The 26,003-nt window shown below is 40.2% G+C and overlaps 1 protein-coding gene across 1 annotated transcript in view; it reads right to left on the bottom strand.

Moving 5' to 3' along the window:
* The window catches only part of LOC134323455 (signal peptide peptidase-like 2A), a 49,550-nt gene that overhangs the window by 14,478 nt on the left and 9,069 nt on the right, over nt 1–26,003 (bottom strand). Inside the window, exons 2-13 of the mRNA XM_063004982.1 lie at nt 15,510–15,692; nt 12,773–12,862; nt 12,522–12,658; nt 11,237–11,382; nt 11,007–11,103; nt 10,665–10,766; nt 3,134–3,215; nt 2,758–2,832; nt 2,595–2,651; nt 1,854–1,904; nt 1,196–1,295; nt 457–534 (exon numbers count right to left, since the gene is read on the bottom strand). Coding sequence (XP_062861052.1) covers nt 457–534; nt 1,196–1,295; nt 1,854–1,904; nt 2,595–2,651; nt 2,758–2,832; nt 3,134–3,215; nt 10,665–10,766; nt 11,007–11,103; nt 11,237–11,382; nt 12,522–12,658; nt 12,773–12,862; nt 15,510–15,692 — 1,198 coding nt within the window. The remainder of the gene's footprint in view (nt 1–456; nt 535–1,195; nt 1,296–1,853; nt 1,905–2,594; nt 2,652–2,757; nt 2,833–3,133; nt 3,216–10,664; nt 10,767–11,006; nt 11,104–11,236; nt 11,383–12,521; nt 12,659–12,772; nt 12,863–15,509; nt 15,693–26,003) is intronic.

Here is a 26,003-nt window from a genome sequence, read left to right as displayed (position 1 = left end):
ATGTTTCAATCTTAACAATCCTGCACCTACTGTAGAGCATAGTAAAGCACTATTCTGCTGCCAGTAAAACCTGGTGCATTAAAAGAAAGTGGAAGCAATAATGAAAAGAAAAGATTAATGAATTATTCTTTTAAAATGGCCATCAAACGAAGTAAATCCCATCAAAAATATGTGGACTGCACTGAAAAAGTACTTTAGTTTTTTTTAAAGTTGGTCAAAGATCCATGTGGAGTCGTAGTTGCAGATTATTGATGGTTCTTTAAAGCAGCAGATCAAAGTTAAAAGAGCTACAAATCATCAAACCAAATATTAGATGGTGTCTGTATATTTCTGACCCTCGGAGAATTGATAAAGAAACTAAATGCTGTTCTGAATCACGTGTTCTGAATCACATGTTCCTCCTGCGTGTAGGTGAACTTTAGAGCTGAGCTGGGTGTGGTGAAGGTGTGTGATTACCGACAGTACAGGAGATGTAGTAGATCTTAGAGCTGCCCGTCCAAACATCAAACCTGTGGCAGTACGCCACCAACAGGCCTGTACACACACACACACAGCAAATATAACTCATCTCACATACAATCGTACAGACACATGTACACACTCACTGGCCACTTTATTAGGAACACCCGCTCATTCATCATTCAGTAAAACAGAGGAACCAAAATCAGGATCTTCAGCTTATCTGACCAAAATCTGGTCTGAGGGACTCGGAGTGTTTCACGGTTCCTGGTCTGAGAAACTGCAGCTGATCTGCTGGGATTTTCACCACAACAGTGTCTGCAGTGAAACATCCAGTGAGCAGCAGTTCTGCACTCTTTATAACCATGGTGAGCAGAGAAGCATCTCAGAACCCACAGTTCAGGCTGGTGGAGGTGGTGTAATGGTATAAGGACTGACCACAATTAAGCGTTTTATAATAGAACTACCAGCATGATGATGCATCATGTTACAAAGCACAAGTCCACCACCAACTGCTCCCATCATCGTGAGAATGAGACCAGTCTGAGACCAGCGTACCCCCACTGACCTCCCCAGTCACCAGATCTGAATCTAACAGACAGGAGACTCAGAACGTGCAGCATCTCATCAAATGTTTCCATCGATAACTGAGGAAGTTCCACCCATTATGAGTGTGGTGTTCCTAATAAAGTGGCTGCTGGATGTTTAACATGTTCAGGAAGTGTTCAGGTCTCACCTGGAATGATGATGTCACCAAATCCCAGGATGGAGAACTGCATCATACACAGGTTCTGAGCCCACGCTGCAAACCTGGGGATGCGCATCACCACGGGTATCTATCAACAACGAGATCAACGTTACCTTCACTCATTAGCCAAAAGTATGTGAACATACCCCCCCTCCCAAATATTGAGTTTAAATGTCTCAGCAAAACCCACAGCTAAAAAAATAATACTTTGTGGAAACAGTTTGGGTCCATAAACACTCCAGTGTTCTGCACAGGGCCTTAATCTTAACCCTTACTGAAAACCATTTGGATTAATTGGAACATCAACTGTAAGCCAGACCTTTCTGTCCAACATCAGTACCTGATCTCACAAATCACCTTATGGAAAAGGCAGGAGCACCTCCATATTAATGGTCATGATTTGGGTTTAGAACGTCCAACCAGCTCATGCTCAGGTGTCCACATACTTTTGGCCATACAGTGTGTGTTATTCATAAACTACACGAGCAAAAGTATGTGGACACCCATTCTATTATTTATTTATTTTTAAATATCCAATATGGATCAAACTCAGAGTGCTACAGCATGAAGTTCAGCCCAAACATCATCTCTCCTTCACTACAGCACTCACTACCAAGTTCCAAACTGATTCCCCCCAGAGTCTTACTTTCTCATAGGAGGATGATGGATCTCCTGGAACCACCACATCACCACTGCCCTAAAACACACACACACACACACACACACACACACACACACACACACACACACACACACACACAGAGAGAGAGAGAGAGAAGCAGACAGTTGTAAGTATGTAGTAAATAAAGGTATAAAGATGTAAACATGAGTTCGACACTCTCTTGCATTTCTCTGCTTTTCCTCCCATTGTAGTCGTACCCACTTCCCCAACTGTAAATTCCTGTACCGCTGCAGAACCAAACCCTGACCAAGAGGAGCCGCAGACTATCACACGCCCCTCCGACACGCATGCACGTCGCCGACCGCCGGTCAGTAGCACAGTTAAGATAAGAACTCAAGAATTCTCTGGATTTATCTGGTGTGATTATTCAGTTCCTGAAGGAGCAGCAGCACCAGTGAGCATCAGATCACCAATCACCATATCATCAGATCACCAGATCATCAAATCACCAGATCATCAGATCATTAGATCTCACTGAAAAACCTTTTTAGTTTCGCACTTTGAACCACGAGATTTCAAAGCAGAAAAGAACCTGCTGGGTAATTCTGTGGACTGTTAGTACTGGAACTGATGGAAAGAAACATCAGTGCTATGTTAAGCTGAGATGAGGTGCTCAGTAAAACGTGTTCACCAAAAAGATTTCGGATTTAAGAGTTTGCCTCTTAGCTTGGCTGTGTCTGAGGGTGGGCACACACACACACTCACCTTTTCTCCTGCAGCATCCGGACCCATAGCAACCTGCACCATGATGCTCTCTCCATTCTACACACACACACACACACACACACAAACACACACACACACACAGATGTAAGGAGATGCAGTGTGTAGTACAGGTGAGTGTACAGGTGTATCAGGTGAGACCTACAGGTGTGAAGAAGGGGGTGATGAAGACGAAGAAGACGTCATACAGAAGCAGGAGACTGAGCAGGATCACACAGATCTACAACACACACACACACACACACACACAAACACACACACAGAGTGAGAACATTATTCACTGTTGGACTCCTGAGCAGCTTGGTTTGGATCTCGTCTCAGTTGTGCATCACACTGAATTTAAACACTGCTGACAGACCCGGAGAGTCGAGATTCGAACCCTGTAGAGAAGATCTGATCCCACAGCTCTGTAACCAGCTGATCACAGCCTCACTGAAGCATTAAAGGAAATTAAACATTGTGTGTAATGTTGGGCGTGGCCCTTTGGTTGGACTAGACTCTACAGACGGAGTGATCGATACCTTGTAGTTGGACAGTGTGATGGTCTTCATGAAGTTCAAACAGAAAGCAACACCGAGTAAGTCCTGCAGGATCCAGATCCACCTGCACACACACATTCAAAACCACACACACACAAACCCATAAACCCACACACACACACATTCAAAACCACACACCCAAAAACCCACACACACACCCATTCAAAACCACACACACACAAACCCATAAACCCCCACACACACACACACACACATAACACACACACACACATAACACACACACACACACACACACATTTAAAACCACACACACACAAACCCATAAACCCACACACACACACATTCAAAACCACACACCCAAAAACCCACACACACACCCATTCAAAACCACACACACACAAACCCATAAACCCACACACACACACACACACATAACACACACACACACACACACACACACACACACACACACACACACATTCAAAACCACACACCCACAAACGCACACACACACACATTCAAAACCACACACACACAAACCCATAAACCCACACACACACCCATTCAAAACCACACACACACAAACCCATAAACCCACACACACACACACACACACACACCCATTCAAAACCACACACCCAAAAACCCACACACACACCCATTCAAAACCACACACACACAAACCCATAAACCCACACACACACATTCAAAACCACACACCCACAAACGCACACACACACATTCAAAACCACACACACACAAACCCATAAATCCACACACACACCCATTCAAAACCACACACCGATAAACCCACACACACACACATTAAAAACCACACACACACAAACCCATAAACCCACACACACACACATTCAAAACCACACACACACAAACCCATAAACCCACACACACACACACACACATTCAATACCACACACACACAAACCATGAGCACAATAAAGCAAAAAGAAGGAACAGTGTATCAGCTCTGTAACATTACTGTACTAACAGTGTATCAGCTCTGTAACATTACTGTACTAACAGTGTATCAGCACAGTAACATTACTGTACTAACAGTGTATCAGCACAGTAACATTACTGTACTAACAGTGTATCAGCTCTGTAACATTACCGTACTAACAGTGTATCAGCTCTGTAACATTACTGTACTAACAGTGTATCAGCACAGTAACATTACTGTACTAACAGTGTATCAGCACAGTAACATTACTGTACTAACAGTGTATCAGCTCTGTAACATTACCGTACTAACAGTGTATCAGCTCTGTAACATTACTGTACTAACAGTGTATCAGCACAGTAACATTACTGTACTAACAGTGTATCAGCTCTGTAACATTACTGTACTAACAGTGTATCAGCTCTGTAACATTACTGTACTAACAGTGTATCAGCTCTGTAACATTACTGTACTAACAGTGTATCAGCTCTGTAACATTACTGTACTAACAGTGTATCAGCTCTGTAACATTACTGTACTAACAGTGTATCAGCTCTGTAACATTACCGTACTAACAGTGTATCAGCTCTGTAACATTACTGTACTAACAGTGTATCAGCACAGTAACATTACTGTACTAACAGTGTATCAGCACAGTAACATTACTGTACTAACAGTGTATCAGCTCTGTAACATTACCGTGCTAACAGTGTATCAGCTCTGTAACATTACTGTACTAACAGTGTATCAGCACAGTAACATTACTGTACTAACAGTGTATCAGCTCTGTAACATTACTGTACTAACAGTGTATCAGCTCTGTAACATTACTGTACTAACAGTGTATCAGCACTGTAACATTACTGTACTAACAGTGTATCAGCACTGTAACATTACTGTACTAACAGTGTATCAGCACTGTAACATTACTGTACTAACAGTGTATCAGCACAGTAACATTACTGTACTAACAGTGTATCAGCACTGTAACATTACTGTACTAACAGTGTATCAGCACAGTAACATTACTGTACTAACAGTGTATCAGCTCTGTAACATTACCGTACTAACAGTGTATCAGCTCTGTAACATTACTGTACTAACAGTGTATCAGCACAGTAACATTACTGTACTAACAGTGTATCAGCTCTGTAACATTACTGTACTAACAGTGTATCAGCACTGTAACATTACTGTACTAACAGTGTATCAGCTCTGTAACATTACCGTACTAACAGTGTATCAGCGCTGTAACATTACCGTACTAACAGTGTATCAGCTCTGTAACATTACTGTACTAACAGTGTATCAGCACAGTAACATTACTGTACTAACAGTGTATCAGCACTGTAACATTACTGTACTAACAGTGTATCAGCTCTGTAACATTACTGTACTAACAGTGTATCAGCTCTGTAACATTACTGTACTAACAGTGTATCAGCACTGTAACATCACTGTACTAACAGTGTATCAGCACAGTAACATTACTGTACTAACAGTGTATCAGCACTGTAACATTACTGTACTAACAGTGTATCAGCTCTGTAACATTACTGTACTAACAGTATATCAGCACAGTAACATTACTGTACTAACAGTGTATCAGCACTGTAACATTACTGTACTAACAGTGTATCAGCTCTGTAACATTACTGTACTAACAGTGTATCAGCTTTGTAACATTACTGTACTAACAGTGTATCAGCACAGTAACATTACTGTACTAACAGTGTATCAGCTCTGTAACATTACTGTACTAACAGTGTATCAGCACAGTAACATTACTGTACTAACAGTGTATCAGCTCTGTAACATTACTGTACTAACAGTGTATCAGCTCTGTAACATTACTGTACTAACAGTGTATCAGCTCTGTAACATTACCGTACTAACAGTGTATCAGCTCTGTAACATTACTGTACTAACAGTGTATCAGCTCTGTAACATTACTGTACTAACAGTGTATCAGCTCTGTAACATTACTGTACTAACAGTGTATCAGCACTGTAACATTACTGTACTAACAGTGTATCAGCTCTGTAACATTACTGTACTAACAGTGTATCAGCTCTGTAACATTACTGTACTAACAGTGTATCAGCTCTGTAACATTACTGTACTAACAGTGTATCAGCTCTGTAACATTACCGTACTAACAGTGTATCAGCTCTGTAACATTACTGTACTAACAGTGTATCAGCTCTGTAACATTACTGTACTAACAGTGTATCAGCTCTGTAACATTACCGTACTAACAGTGTATCAGCTCTGTAACATTACTGTACTAACAGTGTATCAGCACTGTAACATTACTGTACTAACAGTGTACTGTAACTAACATTACTGTACTAACAGTGTATCAGCACAATAACATTACTGTACTAACAGTGTATCAGCTCTGTAACATTACTGTACTAACAGTGTATCAGCACTGTAACATTACTATACTAACAGTGTATCAGCACAGTAACATTACTGTACTAACAGTGTATCAGCACTGTAACATTACTGTACTAACAGTGTACTGTAACTAACATTACTGTACTAACAGTGTATCAGCTCTGTAACATTACTGTACTAACAGTGTATCAGCTCTGTAACATTACTGTACTAACAGTGTATCAGCACAGTAACATTACTGTGCTAACAGTGTATCAGCACAGCAACATTACTGTACTAACAGTGTATCAGCACTGTAACATTACTGTACTAACAGTGTATCAGCACTGTAACATTACAGTACTAACAGTGTATCAGCTCTGTAACATTACTGTACTAACAGTGTATCAGCACTGTAACATTACTGTACTAACAGTGTATCAGCACTGTAACATTACTGTACTAACAGTGTATCAGCACTGTAACATTACTGTACTAACAGTGTATCAGCACTGTAACATTACTGTACTAACAGTGTATCAGCACTGTAACATTACTGTACTAACAGTGTATCAGCACTGTAACATTACTGTACTAACAGTGTATCAGCTCTGTAACATTACTGTACTAACAGTGTATCAGCACTGTAACATTACTGTACTAACAGTGTATCAGCACTGTAACATTACTGTACTAACAGTGTATCAGCTCTGTAACATTACCGTACTAACAGTGTATCAGCTCTGTAACATTACCGTACTAACAGTGTATCAGCTCTGTAACATTACTGTACTAACAGTGTATCAGCTCTGTAACATTACTGTACTAACAGTGTATCAGCTCTGTAACATTACCGTACTAACAGTGTATCAGCTCTGTAACATTACTGTACTAACAGTGTATCAGCACTGTAACATTACTGTACTAACAGTGTACTGTAACTAACATTACTGTACTAACAGTGTATCAGCACAATAACATTACTGTACTAACAGTGTATCAGCTCTGTAACATTACTGTACTAACAGTGTATCAGCACTGTAACATTACTATACTAACAGTGTATCAGCACAGTAACATTACTGTACTAACAGTGTATCAGCACTGTAACATTACTGTACTAACAGTGTACTGTAACTAACATTACTGTACTAACAGTGTATCAGCTCTGTAACATTACTGTACTAACAGTGTATCAGCTCTGTAACATTACTGTACTAACAGTGTATCAGCACAGTAACATTACTGTGCTAACAGTGTATCAGCACAGCAACATTACTGTACTAACAGTGTATCAGCACTGTAACATTACTGTACTAACAGTGTATCAGCACTGTAACATTACAGTACTAACAGTGTATCAGCTCTGTAACATTACTGTACTAACAGTGTATCAGCACTGTAACATTACTGTACTAACAGTGTATCAGCACTGTAACATTACTGTACTAACAGTGTATCAGCACTGTAACATTACTGTACTAACAGTGTATCAGCACTGTAACATTACTGTACTAACAGTGTATCAGCACTGTAACATTACTGTACTAACAGTGTATCAGCACTGTAACATTACTGTACTAACAGTGTATCAGCACTGTAACATTACTGTACTAACAGTGTATCAGCTCTGTAACATTACTGTACTAACAGTGTATCAGCACTGTAACATTACTGTACTAACAGTGTATCAGCACTGTAACATTACTGTACTAACAGTGTATCAGCTCTGTAACATTACCGTACTAACAGTGTATCAGCTCTGTAACATTACCGTACTAACAGTGTATCAGCTCTGTAACATTACCGTACTAACAGTGTATCAGCTCTGTAACATTACTGTACTAACAGTGTATCAGCTCTGTATCATTACTGTACTAACAGTGTATCAGCACTGTAACATTACTGTACTAACAGTGTATCAGCACTGTAACATTACTGTACTAACAGTGTATCAGCTCTGTAACATTACTGTACTAACAGTGTATCAGCACTGTAACATTACTGTACTAACAGTGTATCAGCACTGTAACATTACTGTACTAACAGTGTATCAGCACTGTAACATTACTGTACTAACAGTGTATCAGCACTGTAACATTACTGTACTAACAGTGTATCAGCACTGTAACATTACTGTACTAACAGTGTATCAGCACTGTAACATTACTGTACTAACAGTGTATCAGCACTGTAACATTACTGTACTAACAGTGTATCAGCACTGTAACATTACTGCACTAACAGTGTATCAGCACTGTAACATTACTGTACTAACAGTGTATCAGCACTGTAACATTACTGTACTAACAGTGTATCAGCTCTGTAACATTACTGTACTAACAGTGTATCAGCTCTGTAACATTACTGTACTAACAGTGTATCAGCACTGTAACATTACTGTACTAACAGTGTATCAGCACTGTAACATTACTGTACTAACAGTGTATCAGCTCCGTAACATTACCGTACTAACAGTGTATCAGCTCTGTAACATTACCGTACTAACAGTGTATCAGCTCTGTAACATTACCGTACTAACAGTGTATCAGCTCTGTAACATTGCTGTACTAACAGTGTATCAGCTCTGTATCATTACTGTACTAACAGTGTATCAGCACTGTAACATTACTGTACTAACAGTGTATCAGCACTGTAACATTACTGTACTAACAGTGTATCAGCTCTGTATCATTACTGTACTAACAGTGTATCAGCACTGTAACATTACTGTACTAACAGTGTATCAGCACTGTAACATTACTGTACTAACAGTGTATCAGCTCTGTAACATTACTGTACTAACAGTGTATCAGCACTGTAACATTACTGTACTAACAGTGTATCAGCACTGTAACATTACTGTACTAACAGTGTATCAGCACTGTAACATTACTGTACTAACAGTGTATCAGCTCTGTAACATTACTGTACTAACAGTGTACCAGCACTGTAACATTACTGTACTAACAGTGTATCAGCACTGTAACATTACTGTACTAACAGTGTATCAGCTCTGTAACATTACCGTACTAACAGTGTATCAGCTCTGTAACATTACCGTACTAACACTGTATCAGAACAGTAACATTACTATACTAACAGTATATCAGCACAGTAACATTACTGTACTAACAGTGTATCAGCACTGTAACATTACTGTACTAACAGTGTATCAGCACTGTAACATTACTGTACTAACAGTGTATCAGCACTGTAACATTACTGTACTAACAGTGTATCAGCACTGTAACATTACTGTACTAACAGTGTATCAGCACTGTAACATTACTGTACTAACAGTGTATCAGCACTGTAACATTACTGTACTAACAGTGTATCAGCTCTGTAACATTACTGTACTAACAGTGTACCAGCACAGTAACATTACTGTACTAACAGTGTATCAGCACTGTAACATTACTGTACTAACAGTGTATCAGCTCTGTAACATTACCGTACTAACAGTGTATCAGCTCTGTAACATTACCGTACTAACACTGTATCAGAACAGTAACATTACTATACTAACAGTATATCAGCACAGTAACATTACTATACTAACAGTATATCAGCACAGTAACATTACTGTACTAACAGTGTATCAGCACAGTAACATTACTGTATTAACAGTGTATCAGCATTGTAACATTACTGTACTAACAGTGTATCAGCTCTGTAACATTACTGTACTAACAGTGTATCAGCTCTGTAACATTACTGTACTAACAGTGTATCAGCACAGTAACATTACTGTATTAACAGTGTATCAGCATTGTAACATTACTGTACTAAGTGTATCAGCACAGTAACATTACTGTACTAAGTGTATCAGCACAGTAACATTACTGTACTAACAGTGTATCAGCACAGTAACATTACTGTATTAACACTGTATCAGAACAGTAACATTACTGTACTAACAGTATATCAGCACAGTAACATTACTATACTAACAGTATATCAGCACAGTAACATTACTGTACTAACAGTGTATTAGCACAGTAACATTACTGTACTAACACTGTATCAGCATTGTAACATTACTGTACTAAGTGTATCAGCACAGTAACATTACTGTACTAAGTGTATCAGCACAGTAACATTACTGTACTAACAGTGTATCAGCACAGCACGTGATTTTGGGTCTGGTGTTACATTAGAGAAGCACAAAGTCACAACCAGCCAGTGTAGAGGTGCAGACTGTACCTGTCCTCGTTACGGTAAACACCCCACACTACAGCCAGAGTGATGGACACCGCGGCTACCATCAGATTCCTCACAGAGCAGCTCCTTTCTCCACACTGTACACTGATACACACACACACACACACACACATATATATATATATTTTACAAATACACATAATACACATGTTATATTTAGTTAGTCAGTAGTTGGAAAGTAGTGAAGAATCTAAACCAGGTTTTATAAGTGTGGGTGAAAGTGCAGCTGCTGTTATAAGAGAAGGTGCGACTACACGTTACTGAATCATAGGGTGTGTGTGTGTGTGTGTGTGTGTGTGAGTGTGTGTGTGTGTGTGTGTTTACCTGAGTTTACTGCAGCCCACAGCATTTAGCAGAGCTTTCAAGCAGCTGTAGAGTCCTGTCGCTGACGCCAGGCAGAAGATCACAATGATCACGTACACTGTAATCACAACGAACCAATCACAACGAATGAGTGTGATGATAATGATGAAGATGATAATGAGTGTGATGATGATGATGATGATAATGAGTGTGATGATGATGATGAAGATGGTGATGAGTGTGGTTCTCACCCAGGTATCTGTAGAAGAAGTACATGAGCAGCAGCATCCCACACATCAGCACCACAAACAGAAGAATCTTCAGAGGAGAGTACAGAGAGAGTTCTCCTCCACTATCATCTTCACCAGCAGAGAGCGCTCTCGCATTCAGCTTCTCCCTGATACACACACACACACACACACACACACACACACACACACACACACACACACACACGTTATATACACACACACACACACACACACACACACGTTATACACACACACACATTATACACACACACACACACACGTTATACACACACACACATTACACACACACACACATTATACACACACACACATTATACACACACACACACACACACACACACGTTATACACACACACACATTATACACATACACACACACGTTATACACACACACATTACACACACACACACACGTTATACACACACATACATTATACACACACACACATACATTATACACACATACATTATACACACACACATACACACACACACACGTTATACACACACACACATTACACACACACACGCACACACGTTATACATACACATACATTATACACACACACACACACACATTACACACACACATTACACACACACACACACATTATACACATACACGCACACGTTATACACACACATACATTATACACACACACACACACACACATTATACACACACACACACACTATACACACACATACATTATACACACACACACACACACACACGTTATACACACACATACATTACACACACACACACACGTTATACACACACATACATTATACACACACACACACACACACATTACACACACACACACACATACACACACACACACACGTTATACACACACATACATTATATACACACACACACACACACACACACACACACACACACACGTTATACACACACATACGTTACACACACACACACACGTTATACACACACATACATTATACACACACACACACACACACATTACACACACACACACACATACACACACACACACACGTTATACACACACATACATTATATACACACACACACACACACACACACACATTACACACACACACACACATACACACACACACGTTATACACACACACACACACACATTACACACACACACACGCACATGTTATACACACACACATACATTATACACATACACACACACACAAACACACACACACACACACACTTGAGTCTGTGATCATTTTGTGTTGTCTGTGATTATTCACTGACCTCTCGGCAGCACCGCTCCAGAACCCCCCCATGGCCACGGTGAAGACGGCGAGTACCAGCATGATAAGGATGCTGAAGTCAAACTCAGGAATGGGCGGGGCATACATCTGCACCTTAGTATCATTGCCTGAAAACACCTGAAATACAAAAAGGCGGAGTTTACAAGAGTAGCCACACCCACTAATGTATATAGACTACTGAATGAGGGAGTAGCACATTATAAACACTATATAGTTTTATATACTGTCCACCTTTAGTACATCGATGTAGTCCTGGGACCTCATGAGGGCCAGAGGAATGGTCAGGTTGGAATGTTCACTCTTACTGATCGAGGACGACCTCTGAAAAAAACACCAGCATTACAGTTACTGGTTACCTATGGTTACTGGATACCTACAGTTACTGGTTATACCTATAGTTACTGGTTATACCTACAGTTACTGGTTATACCTATAGTTACTGGTTACCTACAGTTACTGGTTACCTACAGTTACTGGTTATACCTACAGTTACTGGTTATACCTATAGTTACTGGTTACCTACAGTTACTGGTTACCTACAGTTACTGGTTACCTACAGTTACTGGTTATACCTACAGTTACTGGTTATACCTATAGTTACTGGTTATACCTATAGTTACTGGTTACCTACAGTTACTGGTTATACCTACAGTTACTGGTTATACCTATAGTTACTGGTTATACCTACAGTTACTGGTTACCTACAGTTACTGGTTATACCTACAGTTACTGGTTATACCTATAGTTACTGGTTACCTACAGTTACTGGTTATACCTATAGTTACTGGTTATACCTATAGTTACTGGTTACCTACAGTTACTGGTTATACCTACAGTTACTGGTTATACCTATAGTTACTGGTTATACCTACAGTTACTGGTTATACCTATAGTTACTGGTTATACCTATAGTTACTGGTTACCTACAGTTACTGGTTATACCTATAGTTACTGGTTACCTATAGTTACTGGTTATACCTATAGTTACTGGTTACCTACAGTTACTGGTTACCTATAGTTACTGGTAATACCTATAGTTACTGGTTATACCTATAGTTACTGGTTATACCTATAGTTACTGGTTACTGGTTACCTATAGTTACTAGTTATACCTACAGTTTCTGGTTATACCTATAGTTACTGGTTACCTATAGTTACTGGTTATACCTACAGTTACTGGTTATACCTACAGTTACTGGTTACCTGTAGTTTACTGGTTACCTACAGTTACTGGTTATACCTACAGTTACTGTTTACCTACAGTTACTGGTTATACCTACAGTTACTGTTTACCTACAGTTACTGGTTACCTATAGTTACTGGTTATACCTACAGTTACTGGTTACCTACAGTTACTGGTTATACCTACAGTTACTGGTTACCTACAGTTACTTATTACCTATAGTTACTGATTACCTACAGTTACTGTTTACCTATAGTTACTGGTTACCTACAGTTACTGGTTATACCTACAGTTACTGTTTACCTACAGTTACTGGTTATACCTACAGTTACTGTTTACCTACAGTTACTGGTTACCTATAGTTACTAGTTATACCTACAGTTTCTGGTTATACCTATAGTTACTGGTTACCTATAGTTACTGGTTATACCTACAGTTACTGGTTATACCTACAGTTACTGGTTACCTGTAGTTTACTGGTTACCTACAGTTACTGGTTATACCTACAGTTACTGTTTACCTACAGTTACTGGTTATACCTACAGTTACTGTTTACCTACAGTTACTGGTTACCTATAGTTACTGGTTATACCTACAGTTACTGGTTACCTACAGTTACTGGTTATACCTACAGTTACTGGTTACCTACAGTTACTTATTACCTATAGTTACTGATTACCTACAGTTACTGTTTACCTATAGTTACTGGTTACCTACAGTTACTGGTTATACCTACAGTTACTGTTTACCTACAGTTACTGGTTATACCTACAGTTACTGTTTACCTACAGTTACTGGTTACCTATAGTTACTGGTTATACCTACAGTTACTGGTTACCTACAGTTACTGGTTATACCTACAGTTACTGGTTACCTACAGTTACTTATTACCTATAGTTACTGATTACCTACAGTTACTGTTTACCTATAGTTACTGGTTACCTACAGTTACTGTTACATACAGTTACTGGTTACCTATAGTTACTGGTTATGCCTACAGTTACTGATTACCTACAGTTACTGTTTACCTACAGTTACTGTTTACCTTTAGTTACTGGTTATACCTACAGTTACTGTTTACCTACAGTTACTGGTTACCTATAGTTACTAGTTATACCTACAGTTACTGTTTACCTTTAGTTACTGGTTATACCTACAGTTACTGTTTACCTACAGTTACTGGTTACCTACAGTCATTGGTTACCTATAGTTACTGATTACCTACAGTTACTGTTACATACAGTTACTGGTTACCTATAGTTACCTACAGTCACTGGTTACCTACAGTTACTGATTACCTACAGTTACTGGTTACCTATAGTTACTGGTTACCTACAGTTACTGGTTACATACAGTTACTGGTTACCTATAGTTACTGGTTACATACAGTTACTGGTTATATGTACAGTTACTGGTTACATACAGTTACTGTTACCTACAGTTACTGGTTATCTACAGTTACTGGTTACCTATAGTTACTGGTTACATACAGTTACTGGTTATATGTACAGTTACTGGTTACATACAGTTACTGGTCACCTACAGTTACTGGTTATATTTACAGTTACTGGTTACATACAGTTACTGGTTACTTAAAGTTACTGGTCACCTACAGTTACTGGTTACCTACAGTCACTGGTTACCTATAGTTACTGGTTACAGGTGAAAGCATGTGCAGTGTGTCTGTGTGTGTGTGGTGATGGTGGAATGTAAAGGTTAAATGAAAGACTGTACTGAAAGAGTGTGATGATGAAAGTGGGTAATGAAAGTATGTTAGGGAAGTACCATGGCATCAACATTGGTGATAATAATTGCTTTAGCTCCGAATTCTTGAGCCACTTGAGCTTTCTGACTCAGATTACAGGATCCGTCAATCACAACCACTGCTGCACCCTTCAGTGAACCTGGCTTCAGTCCACTGTCATTACACAGTACACTGGACGTCATGTTCACCAAGCTGTAAAGCACCTGCGCACACACACAGACACAGACACAGACAAACAAATTATAACCAAAATGGAGGTTTTGCAATAACTTAGTCAAAGTCCCCAAACAGCTGATATTTCAAAGCCAGTTTAGCTAAATAGACTGCGTGGAGAGAATGAACGAGTGATCAGAGCTCCAGTGATCAGAGCTCCAGTGATCTGAGCTCCAGTGATCTGAGCTCCAGTGATCGGCACTCCAGTGGTCTGAGCTCCAGTGGTCTGAGCTCCAGTGATCTGAGATCCACTGATCTGAGATCCAGTGATCTGAGATCCAGTGATCTGAGATCCAGTGATCTGAGATCCAGTGATCAGAAGGGTTGGTTACATTGACAGTATTTATGTAGCGCTGTGTGTTTTCCTCAGTAAACATTTCCTTATTCTGGTTTGATTCCACTCTGGTTTGAGAAGCAGAATCGTTTTTAAATAAATATAAATATAGAAAAGTAAACAAACAGAAAATTCATATTTAAAACCAGTCCCTGATAAGTGGGGGGTGAGTTATATTTAAGTTCTTAGTAAAGAGGTGAGGGTCAGAACAGAAAGGAAAGAAAACAGGGATTTCACCACCTGCGTGGCGCTAAACAATAGAAACTTGAAGCCTATCCTTCTTCTGTGGTGGATCAAGACAAGCTTGTGCTCACAAGTCCAGAAGGATATGGGGTACAGAACAACATTTAATAAGGTCTACAAGGTGGGTTAGGGAGTGCCGCAGCAGTGAGGTGATGTAATGGGGCAGCAGCGGGTTGATGTGGCAGCAGTGAGGTGATGTGATGGGGCAGCAGTGGGTTGATGTGGCAGCAGTGACGTGATGTAATGGGGCAGCAGTGGGTTGATGTGGCAGCAGTGAGGTGATGTAATGGGGTAGAAGTGGGTTGATGTGGCAGCAGTGAGGTGATGTAATGGGGCAGCAGTGGGTTGATGTGGCAGCAGTGAGTTGATGTGATGGCAGCAGTGAGTTGATGTGATGGCAGCAGTGGGTTGATGTGGCAGCAGTGGGTTGATGTGATGGCAGCAGTGAGTTGATGTGATGGCAGCAGTGAGTTGATGTGGCAGCAGTGAGTTGATGTGGCAGCAGTGGGTTGATGTGGCAGCAGTGAGTTGATGTGATGGCAGCAGTGGGTTGATGTGGCAGCAGTGAGTTGATGTGATGGCAGCAGTGGGTTGATGTGGCAGCAGTGGGTTGATGTGGCAGCAGTGAGTTGATGTGGCAGCAGTGAGTTGATGTGGCAGCAGTGGGTTGATGTGGCAGCAGTGAGTTGATGTGATGGCAGCAGTGGGTTGATGTGGCAGCAGTGAGTTGATGTGGCAGCAGTGAGTTGATGTGATGGCAGCAGTGGGTTGATGTGGCAGCAGTGGGTTGATGTGGCAGCAGTGAGTTGATGTGATGGCAGCAGTGGGTTGATGTGGCAGCAGTGGGTTGATGTGTCAGCAGTGAGTTGATGTGATGGCAGCAGTGGGTTGATGTGGCAGCAGTGGGTTGATGTGGCAGCAGTGAGTTGATGTGATGGCAGCAGTGAGTTGATGTGATGGCAGCAGTGGGTTGATGTGGCAGCAGTGGGTTGATGTGATGGCAGCAGTGAGTTGATGTGGCAGCAGTGAGTTGATGTGGCAGCAGTGGGTTGATGTGGCAGCAGTGAGTTGATGTGATGGCAGCAGTGGGTTGATGTGGCAGCAGTGAGTTGATGTGATGGCAGCAGTGGGTTGATGTGGCAGCAGTGGGTTGATGTGGCAGCAGTGAGTTGATGTGGCAGCAGTGAGTTGATGTGGCAGCAGTGGGTTGATGTGGCAGCAGTGAGTTGATGTGATGGCAGCAGTGGGTTGATGTGGCAGCAGTGAGTTGATGTGGCAGCAGTGAGTTGATGTGATGGCAGCAGTGGGTTGATGTGGCAGCAGTGGGTTGATGTGGCAGCAGTGAGTTGATGTGATGGCAGCAGTGGGTTGATGTGGCAGCAGTGGGTTGATGTGTCAGCAGTGAGTTGATGTGATGGCAGCAGTGGGTTGATGTGGCAGCAGTGGGTTGATGTGGCAGCAGTGAGTTGATGTGATGGCAGCAGTGAGTTGATGTGATGGCAGCAGTGGGTTGATGTGGCAGCAGTGGGTTGATGTGATGGCAGCAGTGAGTTGATGTGATGGCAGCAGTGAGTTGATGTGGCAGCAGTGAGTTGATGTGGCAGCAGTGGGTTGATGTGGCAGCAGTGAGTTGATGTGATGGCAGCAGTGGGTTGATGTGGCAGCAGTGAGTTGATGTGATGGCAGCAGTGGGTTGATGTGGCAGCAGTGGGTTGATGTGGCAGCAGTGAGTTGATGTGGCAGCAGTGAGTTGATGTGGCAGCAGTGGGTTGATGTGGCAGCAGTGAGTTGATGTGATGGCAGCAGTGGGTTGATGTGGCAGCAGTGAGTTGATGTGGCAGCAGTGAGTTGATGTGATGGCAGCAGTGGGTTGATGTGGCAGCAGTGGGTTGATGTGGCAGCAGTGAGTTGATGTGATGGCAGCAGTGGGTTGATGTGGCAGCAGTGGGTTGATGTGTCAGCAGTGAGTTGATGTGATGGCAGCAGTGGGTTGATGTGGCAGCAGTGGGTTGATGTGGCAGCAGTGAGTTGATGTGATGGCAGCAGTGAGTTGATGTGATGGCAGCAGTGGGTTGATGTGGCAGCAGTGAGTTGATGTGATGGCAGCAGTGGGTTGATGTGGCAGCAGTGAGTTGATGTGATGGCAGCAGTGAGTTGATGTGATGGCAGCAGTGGGTTGATGTGGCAGCAGTGAGTTGATGTGATGGCAGCAGTGAGTTGATGTGATGGCAGCAGTGAGTTGATGTGATGGCAGCAGTGGGTTGATGTGGCAGTGGTGAGTTGATGTGATGGCAGCAGTGAGTTGATGTGATGGCAGCAGTGGGTTGATGTGGCAGTGGTGAGTTGATGTGATGGCAGCAGTGGGGTTACTTTTTGTATACACCATCCTTAATACTTCTCAAATACTTTTTTTATTTCTGTTTTCAGATTTTAAACCATGAAATCTCATTAATCAGATGAAATAATTGACTTTATTAGGAATAAAATGATGGGTCTGAAGAATAAATTAGTTACGTGTCACGCATGAACGTCTCACCCTCCCAGAAACTGTGTGTACAGAGAAGTGATTTGAATCTGCTTTTCTTAAGTTCTAGACGTTTCATGAAAATCTGAGACACACTGTGAAAGAATTTTGCATAAATCATTAATAATAAAAGCTGCTGAATAGCAGCAGTGTGTGCTGAAGGTTCTCTGAGGAACACGGAGACTCTATGACGTCCTAATAACACACCTTCTTCACGTCTCGGTTACCATCTATTATTCAACAATTTGCTGCTTCATCAGGACGACGTTCATCAGGAACACATGACTGAAGATGAAGAACATGTTCATCATGGAGCAGCGATGGTTTATTCTGCTGTGTTGGACAGGTGAGGAGCTGTACGAGTGATTTATGATTTACAGATTTAGTTTAACGTTTCAATAAAATGTTCTTGTTTGTTTCTGAGTTTTTATTAAAATTAGTTCAGTTTGTTAATGAGCAAAAGTTCACAGGAAGGTAAAACGTCTTAAGTTCAGACTGAGATTCAACATAACAAATATTACTATTCACTAATCTACAAAGTGGTGAACGATGACTTTACCTGTAATTAACTGAGCCTTTTATTAGTGCTTCTGTATATGCAACTTCCTAGTAATACATCACCCTGTCCCAAATTATTCATTAGTAAATATTTACAAAAATGTATAAATGTGTACATATATATAAATGTATCTATATTTAAAAGTGTATATATATATATATATATATATATATATATATATGAGTATGTAAAAGTTTGGGCACCCCTGATATTTTTCATGATTTTCCTTTATAAATCATTGGTTGTTCGGATCAGCAATTTCAGTTAAATATATCATATAGCAGACGAACACAGTGATATTTGAGAAGTGAAATGAAGTTCATAGGATTTACAGAAAGTGTGCAATAATTATTTAAACAAAAGTAGGCATTTGGACTATAGGTATTTGGACATAACAAGGGGCGGTATGCATGGCGGAAAAAGAACACAGCATTCTAAGACAAACACTTGCTACCCACAGTAAAATTTGGTGGCGGTTCCATCATGCTGTGGGGCTGTGTGGCCAGTGCAGGTACTGGGAATCTTGTTAAAGTTGAGGGTCGCATGGATTCCAGTCAATATCAGCAGATTCTTGAGAACAATGTTCAAGAATCAGTGACAAAGTTGAAGTTGCGCCGGGGCTGGATACTTCAACAAAACAACGACCCTAAACACTGCTCAAAATCTACTAAGGCATTCATGCAGAGGAACAAGTACAACGTTCTGGAATGGCCATCTCAGTCTCCAGACCTGAATATTATTGAAAATCTGTGGTGTGATTTAAAGCGGGCTGTCCATGCTCGGAAACCATCAAACCTGACTGAACTGGAGATGTGTTGTAAAGAAGAATGGTCCAAAATACCTTCAACCAGAATCCAGACTCTCATTGGAAGCTACAGGAAGCGTTTAGAGGCTGTTATTTCTGCAAAAGGAGGATCTACTAAATATTGATGTAATTTTTCTGTTGGGGTGCCCAAAATTACGCACCTGCCTAATTTTGTTTAAATAATTATTGCACACTTTCTGTAAATCCTATAAACTTCATTTCACTTTTCAAATATCACTGTGTTCGTCTGCTATATGATATATTTAACTGAAATTGCTGATCCGAACAACCAATGATTTATAAAGGAAAATCATGAAAAATATCAGGGGTGCCCAAACTTTTACATACCACTGTATATATATTTATATTTAAGGAAGAAACTGATTCTGTGACAGGAGTCTTTTATACAGGGACAGGACTAATTTGTAGCCTCATGGGCACATAACCGGTCTGTGGGGGTCAGAATTCTTGCTGGTCGGTAGGGGATCAAATACTTATTTCCCTTAATTAAATACAAATTCATTTATAACTTTTATTTAATGTTTTTTTTCTGGATTTTTTGTTGCTATTCTGTCTCTCTCTGTTAAAATAAACCTCCCATAAAAATTATAGACTGTTCAAGTCTTTGTAAGGGGGTAAACTTACAAAATCAGCAGGGGATCAAATACTTATTTCCCCCACTGTGTATATATATATATATATATATATTATCTATATATATTATCTATCTATCTATCTATATATATATATATATATCTATATATATATATATATATATATATATATTAGGGCTGTCGAAGTTAACGCGATAATAACGCATTAACGCGACCTCAATTTAACGCGATTAAAAAAATTAGTGCCATTAACGCAAATTCTAGTTCATGTTGACACTTGACTGGTAGAACAAACGTTTTAATGTCGGACTTGCCACCGTTTTTCATTTGCGGTTTGTTAACATAATGTAACCGATCGTGGTAGTGATGCACTTGCATAATAAAGAAATAAATACACGCTATATTCACAAGTTGTCGGGAGCAGAACACTTTATTACACTTAATTAACTTCTTCTTCTGTACCGAATACCGGAAAGCTGAGTCGAGCACGTTAGTTCATGAACTATGGAAGCCCCAAAGGGTCAAAACACACTCACTTCGTGTAGAAACGTCCATCAAACCATCGTCACGATACAACCACAGACAAGTCTGTTACAATAACTACACCTTATCCCATCTAAAGCACCGCTGATCTACAATGTTTGCTGATGGAGAAATTCTAACCTACAATCTGACATTTACTGCCTAGTATGTGAGTGAATAAACTCCCTTACAGTTTTCTCTTGTCCCAGCAGTTTTTAACATCAGTACATTTAGCATAAAATGTGTTCACCATTTTAATTGTAACATTTCACATAAAAATCCTTGTTTTCTATAACATTTACACAGATTTTTTTTAATGCGATTAATCGCGATTAACTATATGAAATTCTGAGATTAATCGCGATAAAAAATTTTAATCGTTTGACAGCCCTAATATATATATATATATATATATATATATATTAGGGCTGTCGAAGTTAACGCGATAATAACGCATTAACGCAATCTCAATTTAACGCGATTAAAAAAAATAGTGCCGTTAACGCACTAATTACATTACGAGATTTTTTCACTTCTAAAACTCCCACGGGAGACAGGTTGAATTATTCTCACTGACCACGCTTACATGCACGTTTAATGTTATTTAGTTCCGTTTGACAAAAATTAGCCTTAAAAATAGAGCTAACAGCGAAGATAACCGGTTACAAAAGCAGCGACCGCTGTGTTTGTGTTCAATACTCTGTTCACAGTGTCGATACAAGTGATTCAGGAATCGATTCATTGTAAGCGCAGCGTAAGTTTCTTTTCTCAGTCATCTCTCCGTGTTTACTGTTATAATGAATGTTGCGGTTGTAAATAAACACCAACTACTACAGAACATTTTGTGTAACTCGCTTACCTTATAAAGCTCAGGCTTAATTATACTGGTTATTACCACAGAGCGGGAGCCGACTCAGAGTCGTTTACGATTTACCGAGGTGAACCACGAACGTGCTGATAGAATCGGCTCAGATGGGATCGGACTGTATTATCCTTTTAAAGTAAATATTTCAATCAGCAGAATCGCATCGCATGTATGATGTGCACAACGTTAATTACGTGCGTTTATTAATGAACGTTTACGTTAGCTTGTCAGAAGCTTTCTCAATGATGTCTGTGCGGTGTTTTTTTTTTTACAATTAGTGATGGCAAGCAACTGTTCCACTGCACTATTTTACTCTAAAATCTACACTATCCCATAATGCTCCAGATTGCATCATTCTAAATAGGTATCGGTATCGGCGAGTACAAAAATACATGTACTCGTACTCGGTTGGGAAAAAATGGTATCGATGCATCCCTAGTGAAAACACACTCACTTCGTGTAGAAACGTCCATCAAACCATCGTCACGATACAACCACAGAAAAGTCTGTTACAATAACTACGCATCTGACATATATACGAAGTCAAGGGTCTCTGCTGGATAGTATTACTGCCTAATATGTGAGTGAATAAAACTCCCTTACAGTTTTCTCTTGTCCCAGCAGTTTTTAACATCAGTACATTTAGCATAAAATGTGTTCACCATTTTAATTGTAACATTTCACTTAAAATCCTTGTTTTCTATAACATTTACACAGATTTTTTTTAATGCGATTAATCGCGATTAACTATGTAAAATTCTGAGATGAATCGCGATTAAAATTTTTAATCGTTTGACAGCCCTAATATACTGTATATATATATATATATATATATACAGGGGTTGGACAAAATAACTGAAACACCTGTCATTTTAGTGTGGGAGGTTTCATGGCTAAATTGGACCAGTCTGGTGGCCAATCTTCATTAATTGCACATTGCACCAGTAAGAGCAGAGTGTGAAGGTTCAATTAGCAGGGTAAGAGCACAGTTTTGCTCGAAATATTGCAATGCACACAACATTATGGGTGACATACCAGAGTTCAAAATAGGACAAATTGTTGGTGCACGTCTTGCTGGCGCATCTGTGACCAAGACAGCAAGTCTTTGTGATGTATCAAGAGCCACGGTATCCAGGGTAATGTCAGCATACCACCAAGAAGGACAAACCACATCCAACAGGATTAACTGTGGACGCAAGAGGAAGCTGTCTGAAAGGGATGTTCGGGTGCTAACCCGGATTGTATCCAAAAAACATAAAACCACGGCTGCCCAAATCACGGCAGAATTAAATGTGCACCTCAACTCTCCTGTTTCCACCAGAACTGTCCGTCGGGAGCTCCACAGGGTCAATATACACGGCCGGGCTGCTATAGCCAAACCTTTGGTCACTCGTGCCAATGCCAAACGTCGGTTTCAATGGTGCAAGGAGCGCAAATCTTGGGCTGTGGACAATGTGAAACATGTATTGTTCTCTGATGAGTCCACCTTTACTGTTTTCCCCACATCCGGGAGAGTTACGGTGTGGAGAAGCCCCAAAGAAGCGTACCACCCAGACTGTTGCATGCCCAGAGTGAAGCATGGGGGTGGATCAGTGATGGTTTGGGCTGCCATATCATGGCATTCCCTTGGCCCAATACTTGTGCTAGATGGGCGTGTCACTGCCAAGGACTACCGAACCATTCTGGAGGACCATGTGCATCCAATGGCGGTGCCGTGTATCAGGATGACAATGCACCAATACACACAGCAAGACTGGTGAAAGATTGGTTTGATGAACATGAAAGTGAAGTTGAACATCTCCCATGGCCTGCACAGTCACCAGATCTAAATATTATTGAGCAACTTTGGGGTGTTTTGGAGAAGCGAGTCAGGAAACGTTTTCCTCCACCAGCATCACGTAGTGACCTGGCCACTATCCTGCTAGAAGAATGGCTTAAAATCCCTCTGACCACTGTGCAGGACTTGTATATGTCATTTCCAAGACGAATTGACGCTGTATTGGCCGCAAAAGGAGGCCCTACACCATACCAATAAATTATTGTGGTCTAAAACCAGGTGTTTCAGTTATTTTGTCCAACCCCTGTATATATATATATATATATATATATATATATATATTTAAATATATATAAATTTTTTTTTTAATCACTGCTTTCTAATTTTATTAACATTTAATCTACTTTTAGTTTTGGAATTGTGTTTGCATTAATGAATAAAAAAAAAAGATTGGTGGATAAATATTGACTTTGACAGTCCGTATTCAATGCTAAGCTTCAGTAAACAAAGATTATCCATCACATGTTCTCCCAGAGGGGTAAGAACTATGAAGATGGTTGTTCTGTAGTTTTGCTCTAATAGTGATGAAGGCAACAGAACAGGAGTTACTGAAGATCAGATGGTGGTGATCCTGGGAAATGTTGCTAGATGTGAAGAAGGTTGGAACCACTACAGTTGATAGAAGTTAAAAATCTATGTGTAAAGATTCCATCAGCACAGACCCTGAGTACTTCGTCAGGAATTTCGTCTGGACCTGCGGCTCTATGCTCAGCCAGTACATTATTTGGTTGGTGTGGGGGGTCAGAGCTTGCTCGCCATGGGATGGTGTGGTCATGGTTGTAAGCTTGGTGTTTGCTCTATTGAAGAAGTTGTTTAGCCTGTGCAGCAGTGAGGGATCACTTATGGACACTGAGAGGAAGCTAATATTTGTGTAGTTTTGAGTCTGTAATTAAGTCACCTTCCGTCCACATGCAATAATTCATACTTTAAACGGACCTAATTCATTTCTCCGTTTAGTTCTCAATATTCTATAAGGTTCTATGAGGTTTTTATAAGGTTCTATGAGGTTCTATAAAGTTCTATAAGGTTCTTTAAGGTTCTATGAGGTTCTATAAGGTTCTATGAGGTTCTATAAGGTTCTATGAGGTTATATAAGGTTCTATGATGTTCTATAAGGTTCTATGAGGTTCTATAAGGTTCTATGAGGTTCTATAAGGTTCTATGAGGTTATATAAGGTTCTATGATGTTCTATAAGGTTCTATGAGGTTCTATAAGGTTCTATGAGGTTCTATAAGGTTCTGTGAGGTTCTATAAGGTTCTATGAGGTTCTATAAGGTTCTATGAGGTTGTGCATTATGAGATCTCAAACTGTCTTTGAACACCACCACCACCAAAATGCCACTGCTGTGCCTCTAAGCAAGGCCCTTGACCCTCAGTTGTTGTGATATTCGTCACAGTAGTAAAAGTCACTTTGTCTGAAAGCATCTGCTGAATAGAATAAATGTAAATGTTTATGTAAATTTACTGTCACGCTGGTGGCGCAGAAGCTTTTGTAGAACAGTAGTGCAGTGGAAACCGTCCTTAAGTTCTGAATCTGCTGCATTACATTAAAACAAATGATTTTATTATTCTAACATCAATTTATACTTTATTAACGTTGGCTGTGTTTTTTATTTTACAAACGTTACTCCTAGAAAAGATGGGACATTTTTGAAATGTGATTAAACTACAGAATCAACCGCGTGTTCATTCTCTTTAATCTTTATTTAACTGATAAAAGTAAAAATGAGTTTTCAGTGTTTTTCAGTTTTACTGATTAACTTCATTGTAGTTTGTAAAAGTAGTTAACGTGACCAGATGGTGCCGGTTCCTCCTGTACAACATCAAGAAGTTTCGACCATTTCTCTCCATGGAAGCTACTCAGATTCTGGTCCAGTCACTTGTAATCTCACGGTTGGACGACTGTAACTCCCTCCTGGCAGGAGCTCCCCATGTCCACTATTAAACCCTTACAGCTCATCCAAAATGCACTGCTGCCACACCATCACCCCACTGCT

The sequence above is a fragment of the Trichomycterus rosablanca genome, chromosome 11, assembly GCF_030014385.1.
Source record: "Trichomycterus rosablanca isolate fTriRos1 chromosome 11, fTriRos1.hap1, whole genome shotgun sequence".
Taxonomy (NCBI): domain Eukaryota; kingdom Metazoa; phylum Chordata; class Actinopteri; order Siluriformes; family Trichomycteridae; genus Trichomycterus; species Trichomycterus rosablanca.
Note: the sequence above shows the minus strand (reverse complement) of the source record. Positions and strands in the feature narration are given on the sequence as shown.